This window comes from Micrasema longulum, unplaced genomic scaffold (assembly GCF_059751315.1).
Source record: "Micrasema longulum isolate JH-2025_06_02 unplaced genomic scaffold, ASM5975131v1 h1tg000323l, whole genome shotgun sequence".
NCBI classification, from domain to species: domain Eukaryota; kingdom Metazoa; phylum Arthropoda; class Insecta; order Trichoptera; family Brachycentridae; genus Micrasema; species Micrasema longulum.
The window spans coordinates 850,414-877,001 of NW_028277527.1; the positions used below are offsets into that span (position 1 = coordinate 850,414).

The following is a 26,588-nucleotide window of genomic DNA, read 5'->3' on the forward strand; positions in this document are numbered from 1 at the left end:
GCTTCTACTTCTACAGGTTGGATATCAATAAAAAAACTGACTTACGTTATTTATTTAACTTTAAAAAATATAAAACTGAGCATCGAAAAATCATCACACATTTTGTAAAAGTTATCTTATTTTCTATGTATATTTACTGCTCGATGACTAATACGATTCTCTAATCACTTACAATTTGCCATTTTATTTTCTTGGTTACCCTAAGTATCAGGTAATATCGTATTCTGAATCACTGTGCGCCACTAGCTTGTGTTTTTTGGTTTAAAAATTGTAAATTGCTTTAACTGGTTACTATCGTAAAATCTACTCCAATGTACCTAAAGAAGGTTTTGATGGATAAATACGTTTAATGAGTGTTGTGTTCTCGGGTAGTGAAGTTATTATTACAAATCTCATTCAAAATTTCACGTGTTTGTTCTTTCGTTTAAAATGGCTCTAGGTCAAACATTTTTCACTGACTGAATTCTCCAATTTTAGTAAAAATATAAATTTAAGACTTATTATATTAATAATTAACAATAAACAGTAGTTTCGTTAACTTGATTTTTATGATTCACAAGTAAGTATAGCTACTTGATTTTTTTTAGAATATATGGCTTCTTTTCAAAAATCATTTGTAATTATATAAATGTGTGTAATCTTTGATGATGCGTAAATGATACACAAAACATAATTTTTATTATTTTTTGCTTTTTGTAATGCAAAATACGTTTGTTAACCTACAAATTTTCCAGTGCCGAAGTCTTCTTCTTCTTTTTCTTAGTTTTTTTTTTAAACTTTTTCACCTCCTAATCGAGGTGTTCTAGCCAGTGTCGAGTTTCAGATTTTAATTTATTTAAATATTCACACATGTGTTAGTATTTAATATTACATGCACTATACATATATGACTTATTTACAACTTAATACCATTTGAACGAAGTTATGCAAAAAGCAGCTAGCCATAGAAAAGTGAAACTGAGATAATAGCACTTTCATGAAAAGAGTGAATAATCAAATCTACACAACAGTATGACATGTTTTTGTCGTTGACAAATGATGAACAATGAATACATTGTATTTTTAAATATTACAAACAAGAATATTATGATGAATTTGACCAGTTTTAATGATTTTTAAAGTAACGTAACTTTTTCTAGTGTTTGGGGTATTTTTTTGCAAATTGAAAAATACCGTTTATGTGATCTAAACTATTTTCAGAAGGTGATTATTACAGTTTTTTGTATGAAAGCGGTCTGGCTGTTTTTGACAGAACATAAAATTGACCTTACTGCACCCGATAACACCAATGATATTGATATTTCAGAGATATCATTTTTTCAAAATTCTGGACTGGCTGCTTTCTGCAAAACTACATTCATTTATAACTTGGTATTTCCATAAAATTTAGAATTCATATTTATTGGATGGTGACAGGAGAGTCCGATATCCCATTCCCTATTCAATATTTTATGTATGAATAGGGAATGGGATATCGGAGAGGTCGGATAGGAACTCAGGATAACAATCATTCATGGGGCAACCGAAAAAAACATGATTTAGATCTTCCTCCTCAAGCTGACATTTGCACATGGCAGAGTCCCGGACATGGATTCTTAACAGGTGAGTCCCATTACAACAGTGCCCAATGCGCATTCTGCATATGGAAGATGTCTCAAATTTATTCACAATAACATTGGAGTTCCCAGGCCTTAAGTCTGGGTGGTATCTGTAGTCTGTGGGTGGTATTGAATAAAACCATCTTCTTTTTCTAATATTTCAAAACAGATTTCACTTGAAAAAATAAAAAGAAATGAAAATGACCCTTAACAGAATTGTACTGAAAGATTATTTTTCCGTGACTTTGACGAGGATTTTTAAAAAACGTTATTGACTCCATGGCGTGCCATAGAAAACAAAATCACCTATAAACAAAACGCGTCTATGGGACATGGGTAAATAGTCTAAAAAAACTAAAAACGTGCGAAAGCTGGCAAAAATGTGAATCGTAAGTCAAAAACAAATATAAAAAAAAGAATATCGTCATTTTTTACAAATATAGTGAGACATTGGAATAAGAAACGCATATTTTAATTACTCGCCGGCAACTTGTCAATAGCACTGTCATAGTCAGTAAACATAATTCTGTTTTAAGTATTCTCCGGCTCTTGTGTCGAATAGCTACAGCAATAAACGATGGGGGATTCCAAAAAGCGAAGTTTCATCAGAGGTAAAAATTATTACTATTCTCAATCTCAAAAAAAAAAGAAAACATTATCACTCGAACCAGGCTTAAAAGGATTCTTTTGCACTTGTAATTTTCAAGAAAATAATTGTGTACGTGAAGCTTACAACCTATTGAATGAATATGCGGACAAGTTATACGGGCCCGAGGACTCTAAATCTGACCCGCCTCCGGCCTCTGACAACAATGCTCAAGAAACTGAAGAACCAGATATTTGCGAAGCGTTAGAAAAGCAGATAGCGGATCTTAAATCAAGTGGAAAGAAGTTTAATAGGTTTCAATCTATCCAAACCTTTGTCACCAACTGCATCTTTATCAAAGCTGACATTGAAGACCCCGTAAAACTTGGCCTTTCTATAGTTGAAGACATCGCGGCTACAAAGATTCAAAAGACAAGGTTTCTACTAAGACTTCTTCCTATAGAAGCTACTTGCAGCACAAAGATTGAAGACATAGTTTCAACTGCTGGTAAACTATTCGACAAACACTTTTTATGTGATCCGACTACATTTTCTATTGTTTTTAATAAACGTTTCAACAACTCAGTGTCTAGAGATGTGATCATAAAAGAATTGGCCGAACTTATTGTATCTAAAAACACTAGCCACAAGGCTGATCTAACCAAACCCAAGTTGTCTGTCATAGTGGAGATAGTTAAAGGAAACTGTCTACTAGGAGTCGTAGCCAACTATTACCAGTACAAAAAATATAATCTCTTTGAGCTGTGTGTTAACCCAGAGGACAAAAAGAAGGAGGTTGAAGAAAAGGATAATGGAGGCAAAGTGGAGGAAGATACAGAAACGAAAGATGACCCTGAAGACATTCCACATGATGGGAACGGTGATACACACCTCGTACAAACACCAGAAGGGGAATCTGTTTAATTTGTTTTACTTCCACCTGAGAATGCACTATTTTATTATTTGTCTGCAAGTCTCGGATAATACCTGCTGCCAAGATTATTTTTCATTATTAATAACAATAATTGTTTTTTTAATTTACTTTCTTTGATTTATGTTGAATTATTATGGCAGTTGTGTTTTATTTTTCAATTAGTGTTAAATTCTTGTACCTACGTGTTAATCTAATTTTTCGTAAGTTGCATAAATGCACACAAAAAGTGTATGCAAGTACCCGTTTTTGGTATTGTATTGTTAATTTATTTTCGGTGGTATATTGGCAGGCATTGCTATGAGCAATATCTTCAAACCAACCAATCGGTAAAATCTATCTACCTACCTACCTTAAAAATAATCCCTATTTACTTATTTATTTTATTGTTGTGTTGAAATAAAAACAGAGATTTTTATCTTGTAACATGTTGGGTTTGATTTGTAAAAAATATATTTCTTGAATTATATTTAAATCATTAATTTGCTGTTTTTATTATTTTGATAATATACCTATCCTAAAATAACATTTTTCATGGAATACATTCATAATTAAATAGTTTTGTTACTTTATCTTAGGACTTTTGGCAGACTTCTGCCATCACACTCTTTATACGCATGTGTGGGACAAAGATAATAAAACTCCATATTCCTTAATTTGGACATTTTTATTGGTCATACCATACACTTCCATAATAAACATTCACAATATTAACAGATCTGAGATTTTAATTTATCTCATTTTATATTTGCTTTATATTTTATATTTGATTTTAATTTATCTCATTTAATCTTCTTCCTGGTCTTTTCACATTCAACTTCCATCAATTTGAATAATTTAACACTTTTTATTAGTTTGTTAAAGTTAATAATGAGAATGACCAAAAAATATATTTACATTTGTTTTTTTTGCACCACAACAGGCCAGGAGGCCTAATTACAGTGGTGAATTACATCACAGAGCACACAGACTTGAGAAAAATCACATTTTAATTTTTGTGTTCTCACCGGGAATCGAACCCGGAACCTTCCGTGCGTGAGTCAAGCGTCTTGACCACTACACCACGGAGGCCGCATTTCTAGCATGGTCAGACAAATCTAGAATCTGATAATGTCAAAAGTATGCTTTGATTACTCGAAGTTTAAATGGCGCTAATTATCAATGGTCCGATCTTCGATTAGAAGAGTCTGACCAAATATGCGGAATCAGTTATTTATGATCTAATCTAGCTATTATTTCAACTAATATAATTGTAAAATATTATTCTCGGTATCGCTCCCTGGGTGTGCTGTCAAAGGAAACGGATTAGGAGGGTAGAATAAACAAATAAAAACACAATTCATTAATTTGTCAATTACATTTTATTCAAATTTTTGCTCATACAATCTTAAACTGTCGATAATGTAAATAATTCTGGTACATATAAATTTTATGTGCTTTGGCTACAAACATGATAAAGTTGACAGATTAAATAGTAAATGCTACTCTCCTATAACAATCTAGCAATTTGACTTAAATCAATACATTTAAAATGGACATTACACTGCGTAAATGAAATGTTCGAGGTTTGAAGATTTTCAAAGAATTTCTATTTACTTTTTAAATTAATTAGAATGACAGTCTTCTCTTTAATTGTATTTTTACAAAAAAACTGAAGGCTATTTAGCCATTAAAAATACTACATTTTATATAGCTATTATGCCTACATTCTTTTAAATTACATTTACTTCATTACAGAAGTATTTTTTATTTTATCATTACGAAACACGCAAAAATATTATCGATGGCCATTTTAAAGTCTCGACTACTTAATGATTTTAATATATACATATAGCTTGGGATGAAAGATAAATAATTTCGGCAGCTCAAATCTTTTAGGGAGCCATAAATTTATAAATATATCCATACTTGTTTTATCGACCAGAATTCAAATCTAGCACCGTAAGATTGGCCTTTAGACTCTTAAAAACGACCATTAGCTATTCCTTAAAACTAACATAATATTACAATGTCTCCTTTTTTCATTCGACAAAATAAAAATTAGGATTCGCACACTTTATTTTCAATGGAACTTACTTAACAACTTCATTAAAAAATACTAGTCTTGTTTGGTTTTACTATGTAATATTTTAAACATATAGACAAAAATATAAAATAACCAAATAAAGGACTCTGATGCAATCAGGGAAGTTACGATACATAATACACATGAAATATTTCATTAGAAAACAGCTATTTTTTAAAAATATATTTACGATACATTAAAGATTATGTGAAACATAATTTTAGTCACACAACATAATTTAATTATTATTATTTACAATATATACTAAAGTAAATAAATTTCTGTTTCTTATTTTATAAGATACAAAATATTAGGGACACAATCAAAATAAAGTACGTATACATATATACTAGATATTTACACAGTATTATACAAAATGCTTATTACATTATCAACAAGTAATACGTCATATTTACATTTCCTTTCAGAAGTATGGGTATGGAAAAACTTACATGGAATAAGACTAAAGAAAGCATAATAGTATTTTTAAAATGCTATACGTAGTAGGGCTATTTTTAGGGTTGCAAATACTATTACAACCTCAGCGTGATAACGCTAGAGCCATATACAAAGACAAAAATCATTCTAGGATTACCAATCAAAAAGTCAGCTATAGTTTTCAGCAAAACAAAGGGCTGTAGGTACTCAGGTCGAGAATCGCAAGTGTGGTGACGAAGCCGTCTGTTACACGCTCAATAAAAAGCCAAACCAAAAACTTGCAACACTGTATCTACAGCTGTAGCGCATTATTACTCTGAGATTACAACATATCCGTGAATTCGGCGGTTGTCTTTGGACAATGTAGGCTTCCTATTAAATGATTTAAAAATTTCATTCAACAGTATACTTTTTACATGTAAAAATATTATATGATATATCGTATAATATTTTCACAAACATCAGAATTGTATTGATTTTTGGGTGAAATCACATTAAATTTTCTTTCGCTGACATTTAAACGTTTACAAAGGCCATTTTCGGGTGATCAATGCAGTTTTACATAAAAATCAATACATATGTACTAAGCAGGGACAGTTAATACATTTTAACGGTAAAAAAGATTAATGAATTTTGAGTCAATAAAAGATTTTTGATGAGCACAACTTTTTTATTTCGAATCTATTCCAAAACAGTGTAGGTAAGACAGGTGGTTATGTAAAACTTTTACGACTATGTAGGAAAATACCGAATACAGATTTTAATGCAAACTTAATTGATAATTCGTAAAAGTAAACCCAATATTTTGTGTGATATAAATAATCATCATTATCATTCCCTTTCCGCACCTAATAGTGCATAGGGCACTGGATTGGTACACCAATCGCAGCATATCACTTTTGTTACATGAAGGTAAGGTGATCAGTTTTACGATTCAGGTACCAGTCCAGGGACTATGAAATATTTTAGCGTGAAAACACCCTTTTGACTAAATATTTCATATCAACTATGTCGGGAATTGAACCCGAGACCTCTTGCATGGTAGTCAAACGCGCGGATCACTACACCACGGGGGGTTAAATAATATTTTATCATTATTAATTCCTCTTAATTGTTTTTAATGTACACTGCAATACTTTGTAGTCTCTTTCTGGCACCTAAAGCTCAGGGCCAATTATTTTGGTTTCAGATAACAAATAATGATACGAGATACACTGAGATTAGTGAACCAATACAGTGGCCTATGCACCATTTAGATTCGGATAAGGCAATAATGATGACTTGTTTTTTTTTTACACTTACATATTTTTATAAGCATAAATTATGCTGAAAATTTTACTGTATTTAAAAAAATATTATTGATTCACTGGTTATTGATTCACAGAAAATTTAAAATATACTTTTACGTAATAAAATATTTTTTTATCTTTATCTTTAAATTTTAATTTTAACTTAAAATTTTTATCAATGCATAAAAATATTTGTGTTCATAAGAACACAATAGTTCATAAGTTCCCAAATACTTCAATTTTGAGGCCATATTCAACTAACTACAAATATCTGCGCCAGAAAATATGAATAAAGTTGTGGTAGAACAGGGATTGAACATTGAAACTTTGATTCATGAATCCGCACGGGACTACAAACCACAAACCGGTCGAAAGTTTAATGTAAGTAAAATAATTATTTTATAAAAGGTTATTTTACTTATAAGATTTATTATAACATAGTTAACATATTAATAAGTAATTAACTGGAGTAGTGTTATGCTTATTATAAAAATTCACGCTGGCATTGAGGTAATTCGTAGAAAACTGTCAAAGCTATAAAATTTGCATTTCCTACCTAATTGTACTAGGTTAGCTCTATTTCGCAGATTACTTGCGTAAAAAACATCTGTTTTTTTTTCATGGGCTGTAAAAACATGCACTCTTATTCTTCTTACATTCTGTTACCTGTGACATTAAAAAACTACTACCCTCACGCCACTTCCCGTAGGGGTAGACAAAGAGAATACACAAATTCTTCTACTTGTTCAACATTCGTTGTTCACATTTATTATACAATCAGTAACCTCACTTCCCCTTTTAATTACCATCACTTTTGACTTACTTTCGTTCATCACTAAATCGCTCTCCACATTCTTAAGACAATTTTAAAAAGAAATAGTTAATTCAGTTTCATTTGATCAAAAAGCCAGAGGTTGCTGCTGGTTCAGTTTTATTAATACCAGGTTTGAAAACAGTCAAATTCAGGAAAGTTTGGAAAAAGTAGAATGTGGTTAGGCACTTTTTTAAATGTTTTTTGAAAGGAATGGAAATTTTGTTTTGTACCACACATTATTATTATTATGGATAAATTATACAGCGCCAATTTTTGTGAAAATCACCTCAAGGGCGCTATACAATCCCAACACGTCTTACAGCTACAAAACGCATGGGCAGTATGAAATCTAGCCCCTATTTACATGTAATAATATACTTAATACTGTTTTTTTATTTTTTATTTAAATTATTTATTGACAATTCTTGATGGAATTCTATTGTAATGATGTAATAACTTATACATATAAAATATAAGTTATTAATTTTAAAAAATACTTGGTACACTTCCACTTATTTATTTGACCAATTAATGCTTTCACCCTCTAATGGGTACATCGCCAACACATGTTTCATAATTTGTCTCACTCTGTTCCATTGAAATATTGCGTATTGTATATTTTTCAACTTATTTTTAAATGTACCTACACTTAAGATAATATTTAGTTTTACATAAATTATCTTTACACTGTATAATATTCACCAGTCTGAAGATGCCCATTAGAGGGTGAAAGCGCTAATTGGTCAAATAAATAAGTGGAAGTGTACTAAGTATTTTTAAATTAATAACTTATATGTAAATATAAGTTATTACATCATTACTTTATAGTGTTTATATATTTTTTTAATCATTTACAAATAAGAGCTAGATTACATGTCTTGCAGCTACAGAGCGCAAGGAGAGTTGGAGTTCTAGACCCAATTTACGAAATTTGTTGTACGAAATGTTTTTTTATTATCAAATGATAGTTGATAATATTTACACACAGAAGCTAGATTAACAAACGTCTCGCAGCTGGCGCATACATGAATGGAATTATTGCAACTTAAAAATTATTTTATTAAAAACATACATTGAGCAAAGTAGTAAGTTTGTCAAAGTAAGTGTTCATGATAAAGTAAATAAATAAAGCGCACATACATCACACTTTTTTATTCTGATCGGCATTCTCTTTCTCTATGTAATATCCATAATATGATTATACATTTAGCACTCAAATTGAGAGAGCAAGTAAATTGTTATTTTTACTAAAACATGTAAAAAGTTATAAGGAAAAAATTATCTATAGGCAGGTTTAGGAATTGTTTTATGTAATTTGCTCACTCTGCTGTTATTAGTAACTCTATATTTTAATTTAATATCAATTGTGATAAGATAAATAAATGCAATGGTAACAATCATATTCATAATTGTTACGACTAACTCCTGGCTACATTCAAATGAAGTTGGATTTAACCGGAGTATTTATAAACAGCCACCAATACGAGGGTTAAAAGGCAATACGGTTTTTATTATTTTCACGCTAACTACCCGATTTAAAAAGTGTAATAGCAAAAATTGCTTTTAAAATTTGCTTTATTAGTTAGTAATAGTTTAGGAGTAGAGATGAAAATAATCAAATGAATTTAGTAATGGAATGCATTTGATTATTTTAATTTAAATGAATCATTTCTAGTAGTACTGAGGTATGAAATATACTATGGCATCAAACTGATGTACTGCTGATTCATAAAGTGAACCTAAATTTGTTGCAACAGAGAAGGAAAACATTTTAAGGGGGAAATATGAAAGTCTAGGCATTTACAAGGCTTATAGAACAATTGTTCAATTTTTATACTTCTTATACCAGTTAGCAGTCAGCCTGTCTGCAAACATTTGGACATACTCAAAACGTTCTTAATTAAACTAACTTCTTCTAGAAGAATAAAAGTTGGAAAATTGTTTTCAGGCGTTACCTAGTAGATGAATTGGTTCAGCCAGATGAATCTTACCCACATTATAAAGGTTTCAACTCTTTTTCTTTACAAAAACAGATGGAAGAGTTTTTTTTTATTTTTTTTTATATGAAGGGTCGGCAAGCCAGAAATATTAATACCCCTAATGTTGCAATCGGTTCCTATATGGGCAAATGCCTGTTCTAAGAAACCGATTTGTTGCTGCAAATATGGTTTACGAATATTTTTCCTATAAATAAAAAAACAATATTGAAGAAATAAATAAGTTGAGGATATGTGGGTGTTTAAACATAGGCAGAGAGGTGAATGTTACACGGTGTATTAACTGGCCACTTAAACCAGCCAATGACAGGTCATAAGCCCTGTAAATGCCAAGACTTCCATATTCCCTTCTCAAAATATTTTCCCTCTCTGTTGTAACAAATTTAGCTCTAAATAGCTCCCTAGGGAGGAAATCCAGCCTGTCTACATACATTTGGACATACTCAAAACATTTAATCCTTTATTAAACGCAGCCATGGAATTCATGATTAATTTTTTTTTTTTAAAGCCTTTGAAAACATTTTCATTAATATTGTATAACTGTATAATAAATTAACTAGTAGGTTGCATAAAAATGTCTGCCTTAAAACAGGTTGTACCTAGTTAGACAGACCAGACATGATCCAGAGAAATCTATTACCTAAATGTGTATGTAGTAGATAAAGAAATTGTTATGTTTTGTAATAAACCATGATTATTATTATATCAATTAATTATCGAAATACAATTAACATAAATAAAGAAATTTTAAAATTACAATTTTAAAAAATAATTGCTGTATTTCTTGTATTAAAAAATACAATAAACCCGGCACGTGTTTTTTAATCCGTCAAAGGGAAAGACATGGGGTAAATGTATCATCCCGACAAAATGCATGCTGTTGCGTTGCGGCTGCTTCACACGGGTGTGTTTATAAAAGAAAGGAAACAAGCTGACATCTCTGTAAAAATCCATTAAAATTTCTAACTACATACGTACATATTTACCAAGGTCATGCTCAGTGTAATCATAAACTAAAGTCCTTAAAATATAGCTTGATTAAAATGACAGCTGCCAAACTAATGTCACTAGTGATGGGAAATTGCTGATCACTGATCATGTACCGATCAAATCGATTTAATCAGTTTTTTCATGCATACATGAAACTCTGTTTCCGAAAATTGATATGAAAACGCAAAAACAAGCCTATTATAGTGTATTTAAGACAATTATTCACCAAAAAATAAGACATTTATACTTTTTTCATGAACAGCATCTAACGAATTAATTTTTTATTAGATCAATTTACATTGATCAGTTTATCCCATCTCTAACATTTTTGCAAAATGATGTAACCTTGTAAGAATGTCGTTAATAATTAGGTTTATTTTAGTTTTTTTTATTTTAAAGCTGATTTTATATATTTATAATAATTAACATGTCAAGCATTGTATTAAAAAAATTAATTAACACGCCAGATTTTTCGTGTGTCAAAATTATATAAATCACTCCTTAGACGTTACTACAAAGTTATGACATCACTTTTGCTGACAACTGTCATTGTAATCAAGCTACATTTTAAGGACTATAACATAATCACTGGGGAAGAGGGAAAAAAATGAATGCAAATTGTATCCTTTCTAGTAAATAAAACTAAGAATTGGTTTGAAAGATCACTTAAAAAGTTGCTGTAGCGCATATTAGACATAAACTAATTGTGGAGTTGGCGTGATTTTGAAATCTTTCCTTATGTAGGAAACCAAACAAATGATGGATAGGCCTTTATTAGGATTTACATATTTATTTTACCTGTTGAGACAAGCAAGAAAACAAGTATTTATGTATGCTCCTGATCTAGGCTCTAAAGAAACGTTTGTGTGCAGAAGTTTGATGCGTGCAATTATTTGGAAAAAAATTAGAAAATTGCAATGTCTATTACAGGAACCATATGTTTTTTTAATGGGGAAGTTCAGTGCTACAGGGAATTGGATATAAAAAAATATTTCTTGCATGACATTATATTTTAAACACGAATTATAGCCTTTAACTGTACTGTGAAATTTTTCTAAAATGCATGAAAAAATTGATAAAAAATAAACCACTTTAAATGACGTCATAAGTTCTTCTAAATTCACCAATGATAGTGTTGCGATAAACTCACCGAAGAAACGGAGAAATTGAAAACTACAAAACTTTTAAAAATTGTAGAGATGAAAATATCTGTACCTCAGAGGCAGACAGATGCAAATCCAAACGTCAAATGTTCAACAAAAGCCTAAAATATATACTTTTTCTAAGTGATTTCTATTAATTTAAAGCATCTATATGAATTTTCAGTATCTTAATACATTCGTTCTTTAATTAAAGGATTTATATTTCTTCAAAATCAATGGACATGATCATAAACAGGATACGAAAATCGAAATGTCATTTCATCAAATTCTGGATTTGCATCCATCTGCCTCTGAGGTACAGATATTATGATACATAAAAAAATTAACAAATTACAACAGACATAGAGAACATTTTAGAGAAGGGAATATGGAAGTCTAGGCATTTACAGGACTTATGACTTGTCATTGGCTGATTTCAGTGGCCCTTTTACACGCTGTGTAACATTCACCTACTCCCTAGGAGGTGAAATCCAGTATTTTGTCTACAAACATATGGACAAACTCAAAATATTGTGCATAAAAAATTGTTTTGGTTTAGTTTTATAGTCTACCTGTCTAAATAAAAAATATAAAAAACCACTGAACTTCCTTATTAGCTTGTATGGCCAGGTAGGGAGTTTGGAGAGCAAGGCAAAGCTTTATTTTCTCGAGGATTTGGTGGTTAGGCGCAGACACAATGCAACTTTTGTGCCTATATCTACATCCCGGTTCATCGATGAGCTCTAGACAAGCGTTTCCCAACCATAACACCACTTTGAGATGGGTTGAAAACCTCAATGCAACCCACTCCGCACTCCCAAAAACATAAGAGCGATAAAGAGCCTGAAACAGTGCTGATGCTGCTCAGAGTTTTCCTTGCTTGCAAATTATCATTGCTTACAACCCTGCATAAACACAAATGTACACCACCGTATGATTGGACAGTTACAAGAAAAAAAAGTCCATATTTACAATACGTTATTTCATAAATATTAGGAAAATTGAACCAATATCGACCGAGTACTTCCTATTTGATCCCACGACGGACCCGTATTTAGTTTGGCAGGTTTAACTAGTATTGTATTCAATCAGTGTGTTGTCTAATCTGGCAAGAGGTCAGCGGTTCCTTCCGTAGTGATTGTGATGGTGGTAATTATTCCTCCCCGAGTGGTGGCGGGAATAGTTGTGAACAAAGCGCCCCCGATGACCGGTGCGGCCGTTCTTGTTGAAATGGTTGTACTTGTTTCCGTTGTCATTCCATCTATGGCGCTGGTTTTGCACATCCTAGAGAAAAAATTAAAAATCCATATAATTTTATAAAACAAGGCGAAAAACTAGAAATACATATTTATATTAATTTCAACTACATATGTACTTTACTGAAGCATGTAATACGCATTCTTATTTATATACAATAGTTTTATCTTTTGCTACTGTTTGTAATGTGTTTCACGTCAAAATTTATTTTGGTATTGTTCATTATTTCTTATAGATACTTAAATATGGATATATATATTTTTTCTTATATGTATAAGTTTTGCTTAGTTCTTTTTTACAGATGTATACATTTTAAAACATGTTAGTTAATAACTTGCTTATAATTTTCTTTTCTACCCGCTTACAAATGTGTATTTTTAGCAACACTCAGGGTTTTCATTTTTTATTAGCATATCTTAATAAAAAAGTTTTTCTTACTGGGTATATTGATTTTTTGAAATGTTTTACATGTACCATGTCATCTTTACATACATACATATGTGTTTTTAAATTATGCTTTCTTACTAGTTATATGTAGGAATATGTATTTAAATGTAAATGCTGTATTTTATTTCTTACTTATTATATTTTATCTATGTACCGTACTTGTAAAAGCCCTCCGGGCGTTTATATGAATTAAATAAATAAAAAATATATTAACTACCTGAAATGGGTTGTATTCGTTGCAATGCTTGTTTCCATTATTGTAATTGTGCGATCGAACTTTTTTAACTCGTCCACGGTCCATTTCATCATCTTCAGCTGATCTCTTTAGTTGATTTTTCTTGTCGTCAAATACCTAAAAATGTATTAAATGTTAGACTTCTAAAAAATATCCTCGCTTGGTGCAATTTAGAATATTATTATTTTAAAACGTGTTAACTATCGTTAAGTTTTGTTAGTGAAAATTCATGTTGGAAGTTCATTGTAATTTATCATAGAAATAAAAGAACAATTATTATTATTATTATTTATCATTGTTCGTTATAGGCAGGCAGCCTTTGCTGATGTGCCAATATCTCGTGTACTGCTTTTTGTCCAAGTTCTTCTTGGAATTGAGATGGAATTGGGGACGATAGAACTTCCAGTTATGACCCCGTAAATTTGTATTGGGATTGAATTAATACATCTTCATGCAGGGGGCAGTCGCAGTAATTATCGAGTATTTTATAAGTTTCTATTGAGTCCCATCTCTTCCATCGTTCTTCTAATTTAATATAATTTAAAAAGATCCTTAAATCCACCTCAACTAATTTTGTTTAGATTTACTTTTATGATAAAGATATCAGTCTCGAAAATGCGGCAAAAGCGATTATTTCAAATTTGTGGATTTACGCATCACTTGTATTAAAAAAAAAAAAATAATAACCCACAAAACCTCGATTTTAGAGGCTTGTCAGCAGATGGGAAAGCGAGGATATGGAAATTATAAAAAATACACAACACCCAGACCAGTTGAGAAAAAACTTTCTTGGATTCCTTTCTTGCAACCAGCGGAAATCGAACCCGCGGCGTCAGTTTAACAGTCGGCCCCCTAACCAACTGAGCCACGGCGCCTGTCTTCTTCTTTTTCTACAGTAAATGTTAACTATGTGTACAGTACCTGTCTGTTGAGTTGCGAGTGGTGGCCGTCCCACGAACTGATGGGCGCCCCGTAGCCCTGATAGGAGTACCTCTGTAGCTGTGATACCACCCCCTTGGGGGGCTCACGAACATTAGACACTACGGTGGGCTGCTCGTTGCAAGCGTCGCTGCTTCTTCTAAGCCTTAACATAACAACAAAACATTAGTATTACTTCAGATAAGTTGTATAGCAATTTAAAAATTTAATGTACATTAAAAAATCTCACCACTTTTTATGGCTATAGAATGTATAAGCGATTAGAATTATATTCCTCTGATTGCATTTAACAAACTATTTTAATAATAAATATAATTTAGGGATAGGGGTCTTGCACAGAGCAATTAAATAAAAAACATATTACTACAAATACAGATTAAAAATCTTTTAAGCATATTTAATATTTGACCACAAATTATTAGTTTTAAAATTATGCACTTTGCTTATACCACAAATTGTGTTTACCCAACTGCGGGACAAATAAAATAATGTATGTATTCAATTAATTAAATTATAATGCGATGCAGACTTTTAAAAATAAATTTTAATAGAATCGTCAAAACATACAAAAAAAAGTTCTAATGATACTAATTCAGTAAAGTTTTGTATATATAGTCGAACTTGGTTATTACGAGGAAGACGGGACCAACTAAATTTGCTCGTTATAAGCATTACTCGTTATACCAGAGAAAGGTTTTTTAAATCCAATCACCATTGCATATTGTCACTATAAAATTATAATAAATACTTACAAACATACCAGTTTCTAAATTTCAAATACGGATAAGTAAACATTTGTATTTTTTCACAGTGTGATAAGGATAGAGAAATCTTTTTTCACACTTCAACATATTTCGCGCCACGTTCTATTATACAAATAGTTGCCAGTTTTTTCGCAAATTTAAACACTTCGCTTATTAGTAGTCATGTTTACAATTCGAGGGTTAGGTTTTAACTTATCTGACATCACCCATTCGTAATGTTGATTATGCATTGACCATAGAACATTAAATAAAAAAAACATTGTAAAAACCCCCGAAACAAGGATGTCATTCATAAACTACAAAAGAAGTTGTAAATTGTAATGAGGTAACGAGCCTGCGCTTACTAAGTTCACAAAGCTTGGATTTTTTACACGCAATTTCAACCATATGTGTGATACTTTGTCAATGCTGTAGGCGAAAACACCAATTATAAATACCAATTAGGTACTCAGACACTTACATAGTATCATAAACGTAAACCGATCCCAATGCCCAGGCGTCGGTAATAAGTTAGTCCCCCGTTTGGATTTTATTACTTAGGTTCTTATTTTGAAAATGATGTTTTTAAACAATTGAAGAGTTTTTGCTCAACTGTTGACAATATTTTTATTCGGTGTATCCGAGAAGAAGCTCGTTATAAAATTGAATAAATGTATGTTGACATATTACAACAGAGATTAAGAACATTTAAGAGAAGGTAATTTAGAAGTCTAGGCATCTACAGGGCTTATGACCTGTCAATGGCTGGTTTAAGTGGCCACTTTACACACTGTGTAACATTCACCATTCTGCCTATATTTGAACATCTATATTCCTTCAATTCTTTCATCTGTTGATGTTTGTGAAGTTAAAGAGCTGAAACCTTTATTTATGCGGGAGAGATTCATCTAATTGAATTATTTCACCTACATATTAGGCAATGCCTGAAAATGTTATTTTTTCAATTTCTATACTTCTTCATGGACCAGGTAATTTATCAACAATATTTTGAGTTTGTCCAAATTTTTGTAGACAAGGACTGGATTCAACTTCCCGGGGAGCTGTTTATATTAACATATTACAACAGAGATGAAGAACATTTAAGAGAAGGTGATTTAGAAGTCTATGTATGAAATGTATGTTGAAAACCACAAACTAAAATGTCAACTAATGTTTCCTCATCATATCCGAGATCTCGCTATTTCCGTGATCGTTATAACCAAGTTCGACTGTATGTATATAATGAGGAAGTTCAGTGGTTTTTTCAATTCCTTTATTTGTCAATAGACTATCAAAACAAGCCAATAAAAAACTGAATGTACTGTTTTATGCTATGATTTTTTTAAAGTTTTGTAATTTTGAAAATACCCACCAAAATTACACTGCCAAGTTCAAGTCAGTGAGTTTTTATGACATTTAAAAGTAGAACTCGTACAATTCTAAAAACAAATTATGTGTACCCCCTCCCCTACATGGCTAAACACGCTAAATGTTGAAAAACACGGCTACTACAAAAACCACAAATCTGTTACCGGTTGCCACAACCACGTAACAATGCTATAATTAATTGTTTATTGTAAACAAATGATCAAATGATCCTGTGATGTTTCAAAGTACGTATGTAGTTAGTTTTTATTAATTTTTTCAAACATTTTCAAGAAACTCCATCGTACAATGAAATGCTCTAATTTTTACCATGTATAAGAAAAAAAAAATTATATGCAATTTCCTGTAACACTGAACTTCCGCATGATATTTTCTAGAAATAGAGTAAAGACTATCACAGTTGGTAAAACTCACTTGATATTAACGACTCCATTGAGGCTGGGACTATGTTGGGCCACGGGAACATCGCTAGAGACCTTCCACCCATGATCTGTAGCCTTAGTGGCGATCACTTCTTCTTTGCTGAGAACTTGGGGCTTGGGGGCGCTCAGTTTGTTCCTTACACTGCAGTCATCTTCCTCGTCCTCATCATCCAAGTTTTCTTCGCCCGATTCTAACCCATATGGTACTAGGCCGCATAATTTCTTGGCGTTTCCATTTTGGGATTCAGACTTAACACCATTTTGACCAGAATGGTTCGAACTGGCAGGAAGTGGTCCCCGAACATTTGAATTACCATTCGGGATGGGCTTATGATTGTATTTGTTTTCTTCTCCGTTAAACTTATTCTTAAATTTAACATCCCCGTTTGTGTGAGTTGTACTGTTCTGGGAGTGGCCATTGTATCTATTTTGAAGATTTGGCAGTGGGGCTTTTGTTTCTTTAGACGTCTTCGCCTCGCAATGATTCTGAGATGAACCATTTTGAATAATGTTGGTAGATTTACTTGGGGAAAGAACATTTGATACCGTATTCCGTATGGAATCATCATTGGAGAATGTAATTTTGCTAGTGGAAATCTTTCCGTTAGTAAAACTGGAAGATGAAGAGCTTCCGGCTTGAGACTGACAGGACGATTGAAGGTTGAGAACTAGTTTCGATGCAGGTTTCTCGTTGGATGAAGAGGCTGTACTAGAGGCATTTTCACTCGGGCGATAACCATTGGGTTTGGAGTTGATATCGTGTAAACCGTTGAGTTTAAGTGGACTGTTCTCCTTATTACGTATATTTTCCGGCATAACGGGTCCGATGAAACTGGACTTCTTTTCCGGCAAACTCTCTTCGTTTTCTTTCTTGGGATATGTCACAGATTTAATGGGAGCGGATTGGCCATTCATTTTTGTTTTTCCCATATTATCCGGTTTTTCTAGTTCATAGAACATAATATAGGCGTTAGTTCCTAGAACATTGGATATAGGTATGGCCCGTACACAGTTATCATCAAACTGGTAGAAGTTACCACCCGGACCCAAACCTACAGCCGTATAATGTCCGCAGTTCTGTGAAGGACCCAAATGAGTTACCACGGACACCAGTCTATAAGCCTAGAAAAAGAATTGATTAAAACAATTATTAATAACCAGCTTTTCACATAGTATGAGTAGTTTTGTCATTCAACAATAAGAATATTCCCGATGGAATGATATATTTTTTCGGGATAAAACGCAGCCTGATCGAATGCAGGTCCTCTAATTATATCTATGCAAAAAATGCAAAGGTCTGTTAGTCTATGGAGACGTGGCATCGTTACTCTGGTTTATTATTTATTCATTTTTCCACTTTTTTTTCCCCCGAGGAAGAGAGATGTTTTTTCAAAATGAAAAGTAGCCTATGACACTTGCAAAAAATCACATCAATCAATACCTCAGTCGAGATGTGAAAGAAACACAAACAAACAGACAAACACAGTTTCGCATTTATAATATTAGTATGGATAATAAATTCCATTGTATGGTGGAAATCAATTTGAAAAAAAACTGTATCAAGATAGAAAATATTGACACATTTCTGCTCATGCGGTTACAAGAGGCGATCCCAGCAAAATGCTCACACGAGGTTTTCATGTAATTTGAATTATCTAATACCCAAAACGCATACGACTTTCGCTCAGAGAAATTTATCTTTTGTGGCCCTAAGAGTGTTCAATGTCCTGGATGAACATATTAAGTTCTCCAAAACGAAAGCCATCTGCTGCATAGATTTATATACTATTAATCGCATTGTCCAGATGTTTGATTAATTTTGATTTTATGTAATAATTGTTATTTTTGTTTTCTTGAATAATATGTATGCTTCCATTATCCATTATGCTGTATCCCACCTAACTCAACACAGGGCTATTGGTCTCGTAGAGTGAGGGATAGGTCTTTTTTTGTAATATGTATCTTTGTATTAATAAATAATAGATTGTTTAATATGCAACAAAACTTAGAACATGTTATTTGTTTTAATGTGAAGTAAAACCGCAGAGATAGTAATTATGTTTTTGACAAGCATGTTTCCAGTGAATTTTTAATAAAATCAAAACTAGCAAGATATTGTCAGACGAGAGAGTCAACAATTTTGGTTTAAACTTTGTTCATATTATATTGTTAACTAAAAAAAAAAAAATTAGTTACCAGTGAATCCTGACCCCCTTGAGAAACCATAAACTTCTTCAAAAAAACACGTGATCGGAATTGGATGTGCTTGGAAACCTTTCCTCCAGTTATTGAAAATCTCTTCAGTGCAATACAGAGCACCATCGGTGCTCGCTCAATGAAGAATTGCTTGGTTGCAGACACCTGAAAGAAAATAAACTTATTTATTAAATATTCAGTACCCACATTCACTTTTCCTGTATGACAATGAAAGAATAGTGTTAGTGCTATTTCCGGGATTGTTAAAACCAAGTTCGAGTGTAATTATCCATGTTTGAAAAACAAGTTTTTATGCATTTTATCCTGATTGAAACAAGAACATGAAACAAGCCAATACAAAACGTCACGCAGTTGAAGTCACACATCATGCCTGTCGGGGAACCAATCTAACAAACGTTCCAGACAAGTATGGCGCAGTAGCGTAATACATGCCGTTTGTCCCATACGGTGAGAAACATCTCATTTTCAGGTAATTCAAAATATGCATATTTTAAACCGACGTACAAAAATTATCAGACATCGCACAGAAAAAATTAGAAAAGACTTCATTAAACAAAACCCTTACATATCCACAGAATTTGCCCAATGAGGAAGTTCAGCAATTTTTTTATTTGTTAATTGACTATCAAACTAAACTTTGTCAAGTTATCATCATTATGATTTGATATTGTTTTGTATTTTTAAATTACTCTGCGTGTGACATAAGTAGTTCTCTTCGGTGAGTTGTTCTGATTGGTGGGTTGGCTTCCCAGAAACTGTAAATCTATCACAACACTATAATTGGTTGATTTAGAAGAACTTGTTATTTAAAGTACAGTAAAACCTCGTTTTTACATTCCTCGATTTTACATTTTCCCACTTTTTACACTGAAATGTTCAGGACCCCTTTTTCTTCATACTTTCTCGAACATTCCCCCCAATTAACATTTTTTACTTTTTCGTCACCCCGGTTTTGCGCTTCAAATTTTTCGGAATTCATTTGATGTATCAAAAAAGCCAAAATTATATCATAATAATGATGCCTCAGCCCGCGCGAATGAAGAATAGAAACAGGGTAACAACTAATAAAGAATAAATTATTGTCTTGACCTAAATTCCAAGCAGGTGGAGTGTAATTGACCTTTTTGTTTAAGTGTCTTCCTTTAGGGTTAGTCTTAGTTTTCATTTGAACAAAAACATCATATTGACTTGAACAAATCATGATACGCAGTTGACAAACGTTCAGAAACAGTAAAGTTTTAATATCATTAAATTGCAATGTTTAAAACATAACAATAAAAATATTTAAAGTTATAAAAAAGATGGTTTAAAAAGTTGTCATAAAAGTGGAAAAAAATATCTATATTGACAGTTGTTTTTAGTGATGCCATAGAAAAAAAATTATACCGTATAAATAAAATTTCCCAACATTTAGGGGAAAAACTATTTTATGCAAATTCAAAATTCTATTTTCGTTTTTTTTTATTTACACATAAAATATTTTTAACATGCTGTTTTTAAATCAAATAAAAAAAAAACAGATAACATAATGTTGTTCGAAAAAACATAAAAATATTTTTAGTGAAATCATTGAAAAAATAGGTAAAAAAAAATATTGACAATTTCCACTTATCACCCATTTTACAATTTTTCTGGAAGTATATGTACACTATAGTGTAGCAAATCAATTTTATGTAATTCTTATTTTTTTACATACATTTTTTATATCCTCACTTTAGTGTTTTCCTCAGTTTTACACTTTTTTTCTTGCTCCCTTGAAAAATGTAAAAAGGGGGTTTTACTGTAGATCATTTTAATTAATTTTTTCATACATTTTAGAGAGACTTCGCAGAACAATTAAATGCTTTAATTTTTACCGCATGTAAGAAAACATTTTTAATATTTAATTTCCTATAGTACCGAACTTCCTCATTCAACGTGCACTCAAACAACGAAAGAAAAACAAAGGGCGTTAAGGTGATTTAAGATTGAAAAATGACACAAAGCATCATTAACTGGTGAGGGTAACAACGGAACTAACTTTCTTATTGCAAGCTTGGCACTTGTAGCCAAGGTCCTCGAGCCGCTCGCAGGCGAAGAAACTGTTGAGGGCCTCTTCCAGGGTGTTGGGTTTGCGGGCGTCCACCAGCAGGTCCTGGAAATGCTGGAAAGTGGTAGACACGTGACTGCAGGCGAGACAGCGCACGGCGGAGCGAAGATAGCCCCCCAGAATCTGATTTAGCGGAGTGGACTCTTTGCTGTATGGCTCCAGCTGCCGACCCGCAGCGCCCAGGGAATTCAAGTATGTCTTCTCCATGGATTCTACCAGATATCTGGAACAATAAAACATTTGGTATACTGAAAAACCGGAGAAATTAATTGATTTAAGGTCAGTTTTATCTCTTAAGGTAAACAAAATATGGAATTTGAGGCAGTACCACAGAACATAATCTATGCCTTCACTTCACAATAAATTGCTTTGGTTTATGTTCAGGGTAAAAGAAAATCGTTTTTTTAAATACTAAGACATAAAAAAAGAAATACCGTATTAACTCAAATGTAACGCGGTCTCGAATACAACACGGCCTATATATTTGAAGGAGGAAGAAAGGAAAAATTCACCATAGTGTACAGTCCAAATGTTTGTAGACAGTCTGATTTTAGGCGTTGCCTAGTACGTAAAATGGTTCAGCAGGATGAATATCACCCACAAGTTAAAGGCTTCAGCTCTTTTACTTGACAAAAGTCAACAGATGGAAGAGTTGAGGAAATGTGGCTGTTTATTTGATCCGGTGATGATATATTGTGTGATTGCGGCGCAATCCAGGACGACAGCCACCTACTGACATGCCTGCTCATGGGAGAAGGCTGCACTCCTGAGGACCTAATTGTGGCTAATGACAAGGCGATAACCGTCACCGGATATTGGAGTGGCAGGATATGACATATGATATCCAACCGGACACGTAAACTAAGTAACATGGGTAGAATGGTGAATGTTACTGTGTGTAAAGTGGCCACTCAAACCAGCCAATGACAGATTATTAGCCCTGTAAATCCCTAGGCTTCCATGTTCCCTTTCCAAAAATGTTTTCCCTCTCCATTGTAACAAATAAAGAGTAAGTCAAATAATTTAAAATGCAAATTTGTCGATTTTGATACGGGCTTGTCTAGGCTAGTTGCCTATTTACTAGGGATAGACAACAGGAAAAAAAAGAGAAATGTAATCAGTTTAGATTTAACAATAAATAAAAAACCTCAACCATCTCCAATTAATATAAAGGATTGTACAGGTAAAAAAAAATTTGTCCAATGCGGGAAAAAAGGAGAAAAGGTATTAAACACAATACATATTATTAACAACAGATGATAATTAAATTTCGGAGAGAATCAATTTCCACACCGATACATTGTTGCACACGGTCCTTGCTTACTCTAACTTATTTATGAAGATTGTAATTCAACTTAAAATGTAAGTTAAACTAATGCATTCCCCTTAATATCTAGTATTACCTGAGGAACTCGTGAGCATCTTCTTGCCTCCCGGGAGTGAGATGACGACAGATTTGTCGCAACTTGGAGTAGACCTGCCATGGCCTAATGGGACTTCCAGAATTCTGCGTGTCTATCAAAGTCTTCCTCATGCAGCAAATAACGCAACCTTAACAAAATAACATAAAACAATCCACGTTATCATAATTAAGTCATTCAATACTTTCCCTAACAATAGTCACCTGTAGAAAACACATTTTTAACGCGTATTTACGTACTAAATACACGCTAACAGAGCGATTTCTTTGCGCGCAATTCCATTCAGAATACCAGCCCTGAAGTTTGGGCAATTCAATAACAATTCATAAAATCCCAATTTAGAATAAATTAATTAGATACTTCGTTCATAGTTGATATTGATGTAATAATTTTTGTTTTAACTTTTTTTTTTCGTGTCCAGGTGGATGAAAAATACAGCTCTGTGTAAAATACAACACGAACCCTGGACAAGTGCTTTAGACCCAATGGCTGCTCTCAGGTAAAAATCCCGAATAAGGAAATCGAGTGGAGATAGATCCGCCTCATTGTGTATGAGGCGGACTTATCTCCACTCGATTAGTGGTTGGCGCATTCGCCTACCATTCTTGAGGTCCTGGGTTCGATTCCTGGGAAAGTGGACATGAAATATGATTTTAAAGGTGATTTTACACCGGTTTATTTCATTGTTCATGAACTGGCACCTAAAGCGTAAGACTGATCACCTTACCTTCATGCAACAGATGATCAATATACAGCGCATATGGTGCACCAATAGAGCATCCTATGCACCACAGGGTGGGGATATGGATATTATGGTGATGATTTAGCACATAAAATAATTTTTTGATGAATCGAAATAATTGTAAACTCTTTTCAATTTCGTTTTGACGGGCCCGGTGGCACAGTTGGTTGAACAGAATCCCGCGTGTTGCGTGAAAAATTCAACAAGATTGGGTCTTGTGGTTCATTCAGAACTTCCTTCCGTATCCTTTTTTCCTACCTGCTAAAATCCTCTAAAATAGAAGATTAGTGGGTCATTCCATTAAAAAAAAAGATTAAAATATTTATCACCCTAGACATAATTCTGTATATCTATCTATATCAAGTTTTAAATAAATTTCAAATAAAATATTATAGTGTGCCTATTTGGTACACCGACAGGCACTAACACATTGACATAGGCTTATTTAGAAAAATTATACTATAATAGTGCTCGTGAGGTATTAAGAGAGAGAAAATAGGAGACGTTTTCAGATGCGTATATAATACTGAGGAATATTATGAGAAGGAAAATGCAAGTTTAGACATTTACAAGGGTTACGACATGTCATTAGGTAGTAGCTGTCAAAAAGATTCTCCAAGATTTTACTGTTTTTGTAATAATCTCGCCACTATAGATTTTTTCAATAATTACATATGCTTCTTACCAATAAATAATAAACAGTAACACAGAAACAACTGTAACATTTAACACATTGGAACAGAATAACGAGTCTGACTCGTAGAGAGTAACCCGATCCAAATGTATAAATTACGAGTCACACTCGTAGCAACTTTGTAAAACTTTAATTAAAAACAATTGACCGATTTTGTTTTATCATTTTTTTATTTATATTGTTCTATACTTCAAAAATAGTATAAGACAATAATAAATACTAAAACAGAGATTTATCGGAACAGAGGGAAAATATTTTGGAGAAAGTATATGGAAGTCTAGGCATTTACAGGGCTTATGACCTGTCATTGGCTGGTTAGAGTGGTCACTTTACATACTGTGACATTCACAATTCTGCCTATGTTTAAACATCCACATTTCTTCCATCTGTTGACTTTTGTGAAGTAGCTGAAAATTTCATTTAGAAATTTGTTTTCTTTCCTTCTTTTAATAGGTAAAAAATAAATGCCGCGCTACGTCTGGAATATTTTTTGAAAAAACCAACTTAACGGGTACTAACATTTAAAAATAAATCAAAATTGTACGTAATGTACCGTTTATAATGGAAAATAAATATGTTTACCCGGCATTTAGAAAAATTTGTATGAAATAAATTGAATTAAACTGCATTTATTTATAGTGCTTTGTGATATAACCTAAATAATATTTGGAAATCAGCAGTACTTTGTTTCACAATAAATAAAATATGTGAATAAGCATTTCATAAATATATTTAATTATGCTGATGTTATAGAAAATTCATTCAGTCATTTTACTGCTAAAAACTGTTATTCGTCATCTATTATTAACTAATTTAATTTAATACCCTATTTAAATTATGAAAATTTAGTTTTAAGAGTAGGAACTTCTGTCAAATTTAAATACATACCGTGCACACATTTATCCGGATGGAAAGACTCAGATATGAGCCAGTTAGCAAAGGCGGGAACATGGAAAAGAGCCTGAAGTGTGGAGTTTAGGTAACAAGTGTTGCCGAGATTATGCATTCCCGACCCCACTTGCCAACCAGATTCCCATCCCAATCGAACTGATGAAAGTGGGAAAAGAACCTTTTTAGGCATTGGCAATCCATTTTCTGGCTTAGTCCGTGCTAAAAAAATAGAACGTTTTCAAAATTAACATTTAAAAATCCATTCAATGAAATTTTCAAATGACATGTGCTTTCTAGAATGGTAATTAAATCCCCGGAGAATTCATATATTTAAGGGTGATGATTGGATAAAACAAATGCGTAATTCGAAAACGTTGAATTGATTTCAAAACAGTGATAAAAATAGAATGTTTATATTTACTAAGCGGAAAAAATCCGCGCGAAATTAACCAATAAAAATAGGAACTGGTATTTCGATCAATTTTACCGCGGAATCTAAATACGGTAAACATACAACATACTCAACAAACAAATCAGCCGCATAATGGTCTAAAAACGACGTACCTCCTGTTGAAGAGTTAGAATCTTTCTTCAAAGACTTGTCCTCGTTAAGCCGTTTATCCGCCTTCAAAATAATGTATTTGGATTTCAGGCCATCTAGGACATCCGACTGGTACGTCCCGGATTCTTGGAATTCAATATTGGTTAGGAGAACACTTTTCGCCGACGATATTAATCTATTATCCAGTAATTCGTTTTGATTTTTATCATCAGCTGTCAAGGATAAGTGCAAAGCATTGGACACGGGGTCATAAATGGAAGCGGGCATTTTTACCTCCAAATTTTCTCTAGATATACATATAAAACCAACACAATTCCATTACAAATAGATAAGATTTACTTTAAATCACACACCGAATTGCGAAATTTTGTCATTTATTTAGCATATACGAGTCAAAATTGAACACAGTCAGAAAAAATATCGACGCCGCGCGGCGTGAGACATTTTCATAGATAATTTCTAAAGTAGATAGAAAATTCAATTCACAAATTTCACAGTTTTCACCATGTGCGTATGCGGAGTGCCTACCTTCCTTATTTAAAAAATCATTAAAAAAAAATAAGACCCCAAATAATTATAGTTTATAGCAATTACTGCAATAACAATGCCAACGATTTTCTTTTTTGTTATTTATTTTATTTTTTGTTGCATTGGTGTATCTTGTATCTTCATCTTCTTTTCAACATCCACTCC

At 32.5% G+C, this 26,588-nt stretch overlaps 2 protein-coding genes across 2 annotated transcripts; one reads left to right on the forward strand and one right to left on the reverse strand.

Moving 5' to 3' along the window:
• Nucleotides 1-1,750: 1,750 nt before the first annotated feature.
• On the forward strand, nt 1,751-3,597 carry LOC148282477 (THUMP domain-containing protein 1 homolog). Its single transcript, XM_088225007.1, has one exon. The coding sequence runs from the start codon at nt 2,176-2,178 to the stop codon at nt 3,106-3,108; it is 933 nt and encodes a 310-aa protein (XP_088081133.1). The 5' UTR covers nt 1,751-2,175; the 3' UTR covers nt 3,109-3,597.
• A 9,227-nt stretch (nt 3,598-12,824) lies between these two features.
• scny (ubiquitin specific peptidase 36) lies at nt 12,825-26,349 on the reverse strand. Its single transcript, XM_088225008.1, has 9 exons — nt 25,898-26,349; nt 25,331-25,552; nt 22,989-23,136; nt 21,517-21,808; nt 19,476-19,640; nt 17,272-18,401; nt 14,711-14,873; nt 13,772-13,906; nt 12,825-13,134 (listed from the first exon to the last, which is right to left on the reverse strand). The coding sequence occupies exons 1-9, from the start codon at nt 26,160-26,162 to the stop codon at nt 12,967-12,969; spliced, it is 2,688 nt and encodes an 895-aa protein (XP_088081134.1). The 5' UTR covers nt 26,163-26,349; the 3' UTR covers nt 12,825-12,966.
• Between the last annotated feature and the right edge of the window lie 239 nt (nt 26,350-26,588).

Bases quoted from the DNA above. Each gene is read 5' to 3' on its own strand.
- scny (XM_088225008.1), bottom strand. From the start codon at position 26,162: ATGCCCGCTTCCATTTATGACCCCGTGTCCAATGCTTTGCACTTATCC. The intron at 23,137-25,330 runs GTATGTATTTAA...TATTTTGTTAAG, and splicing joins TCCGGATAAATGTGTGCACG to GTTGCGTTATTTGCTGCATG. The intron at 14,874-17,271 runs GTGAGTTTTACC...TGTTATGTTAAG, and splicing joins AATGGAGTCGTTAATATCAA to GCTTAGAAGAAGCAGCGACG.
- LOC148282477 (XM_088225007.1), top strand. From the start codon at position 2,176: ATGGGGGATTCCAAAAAGCGAAGTTTCATCAGAGGTAAAAATTATTAC.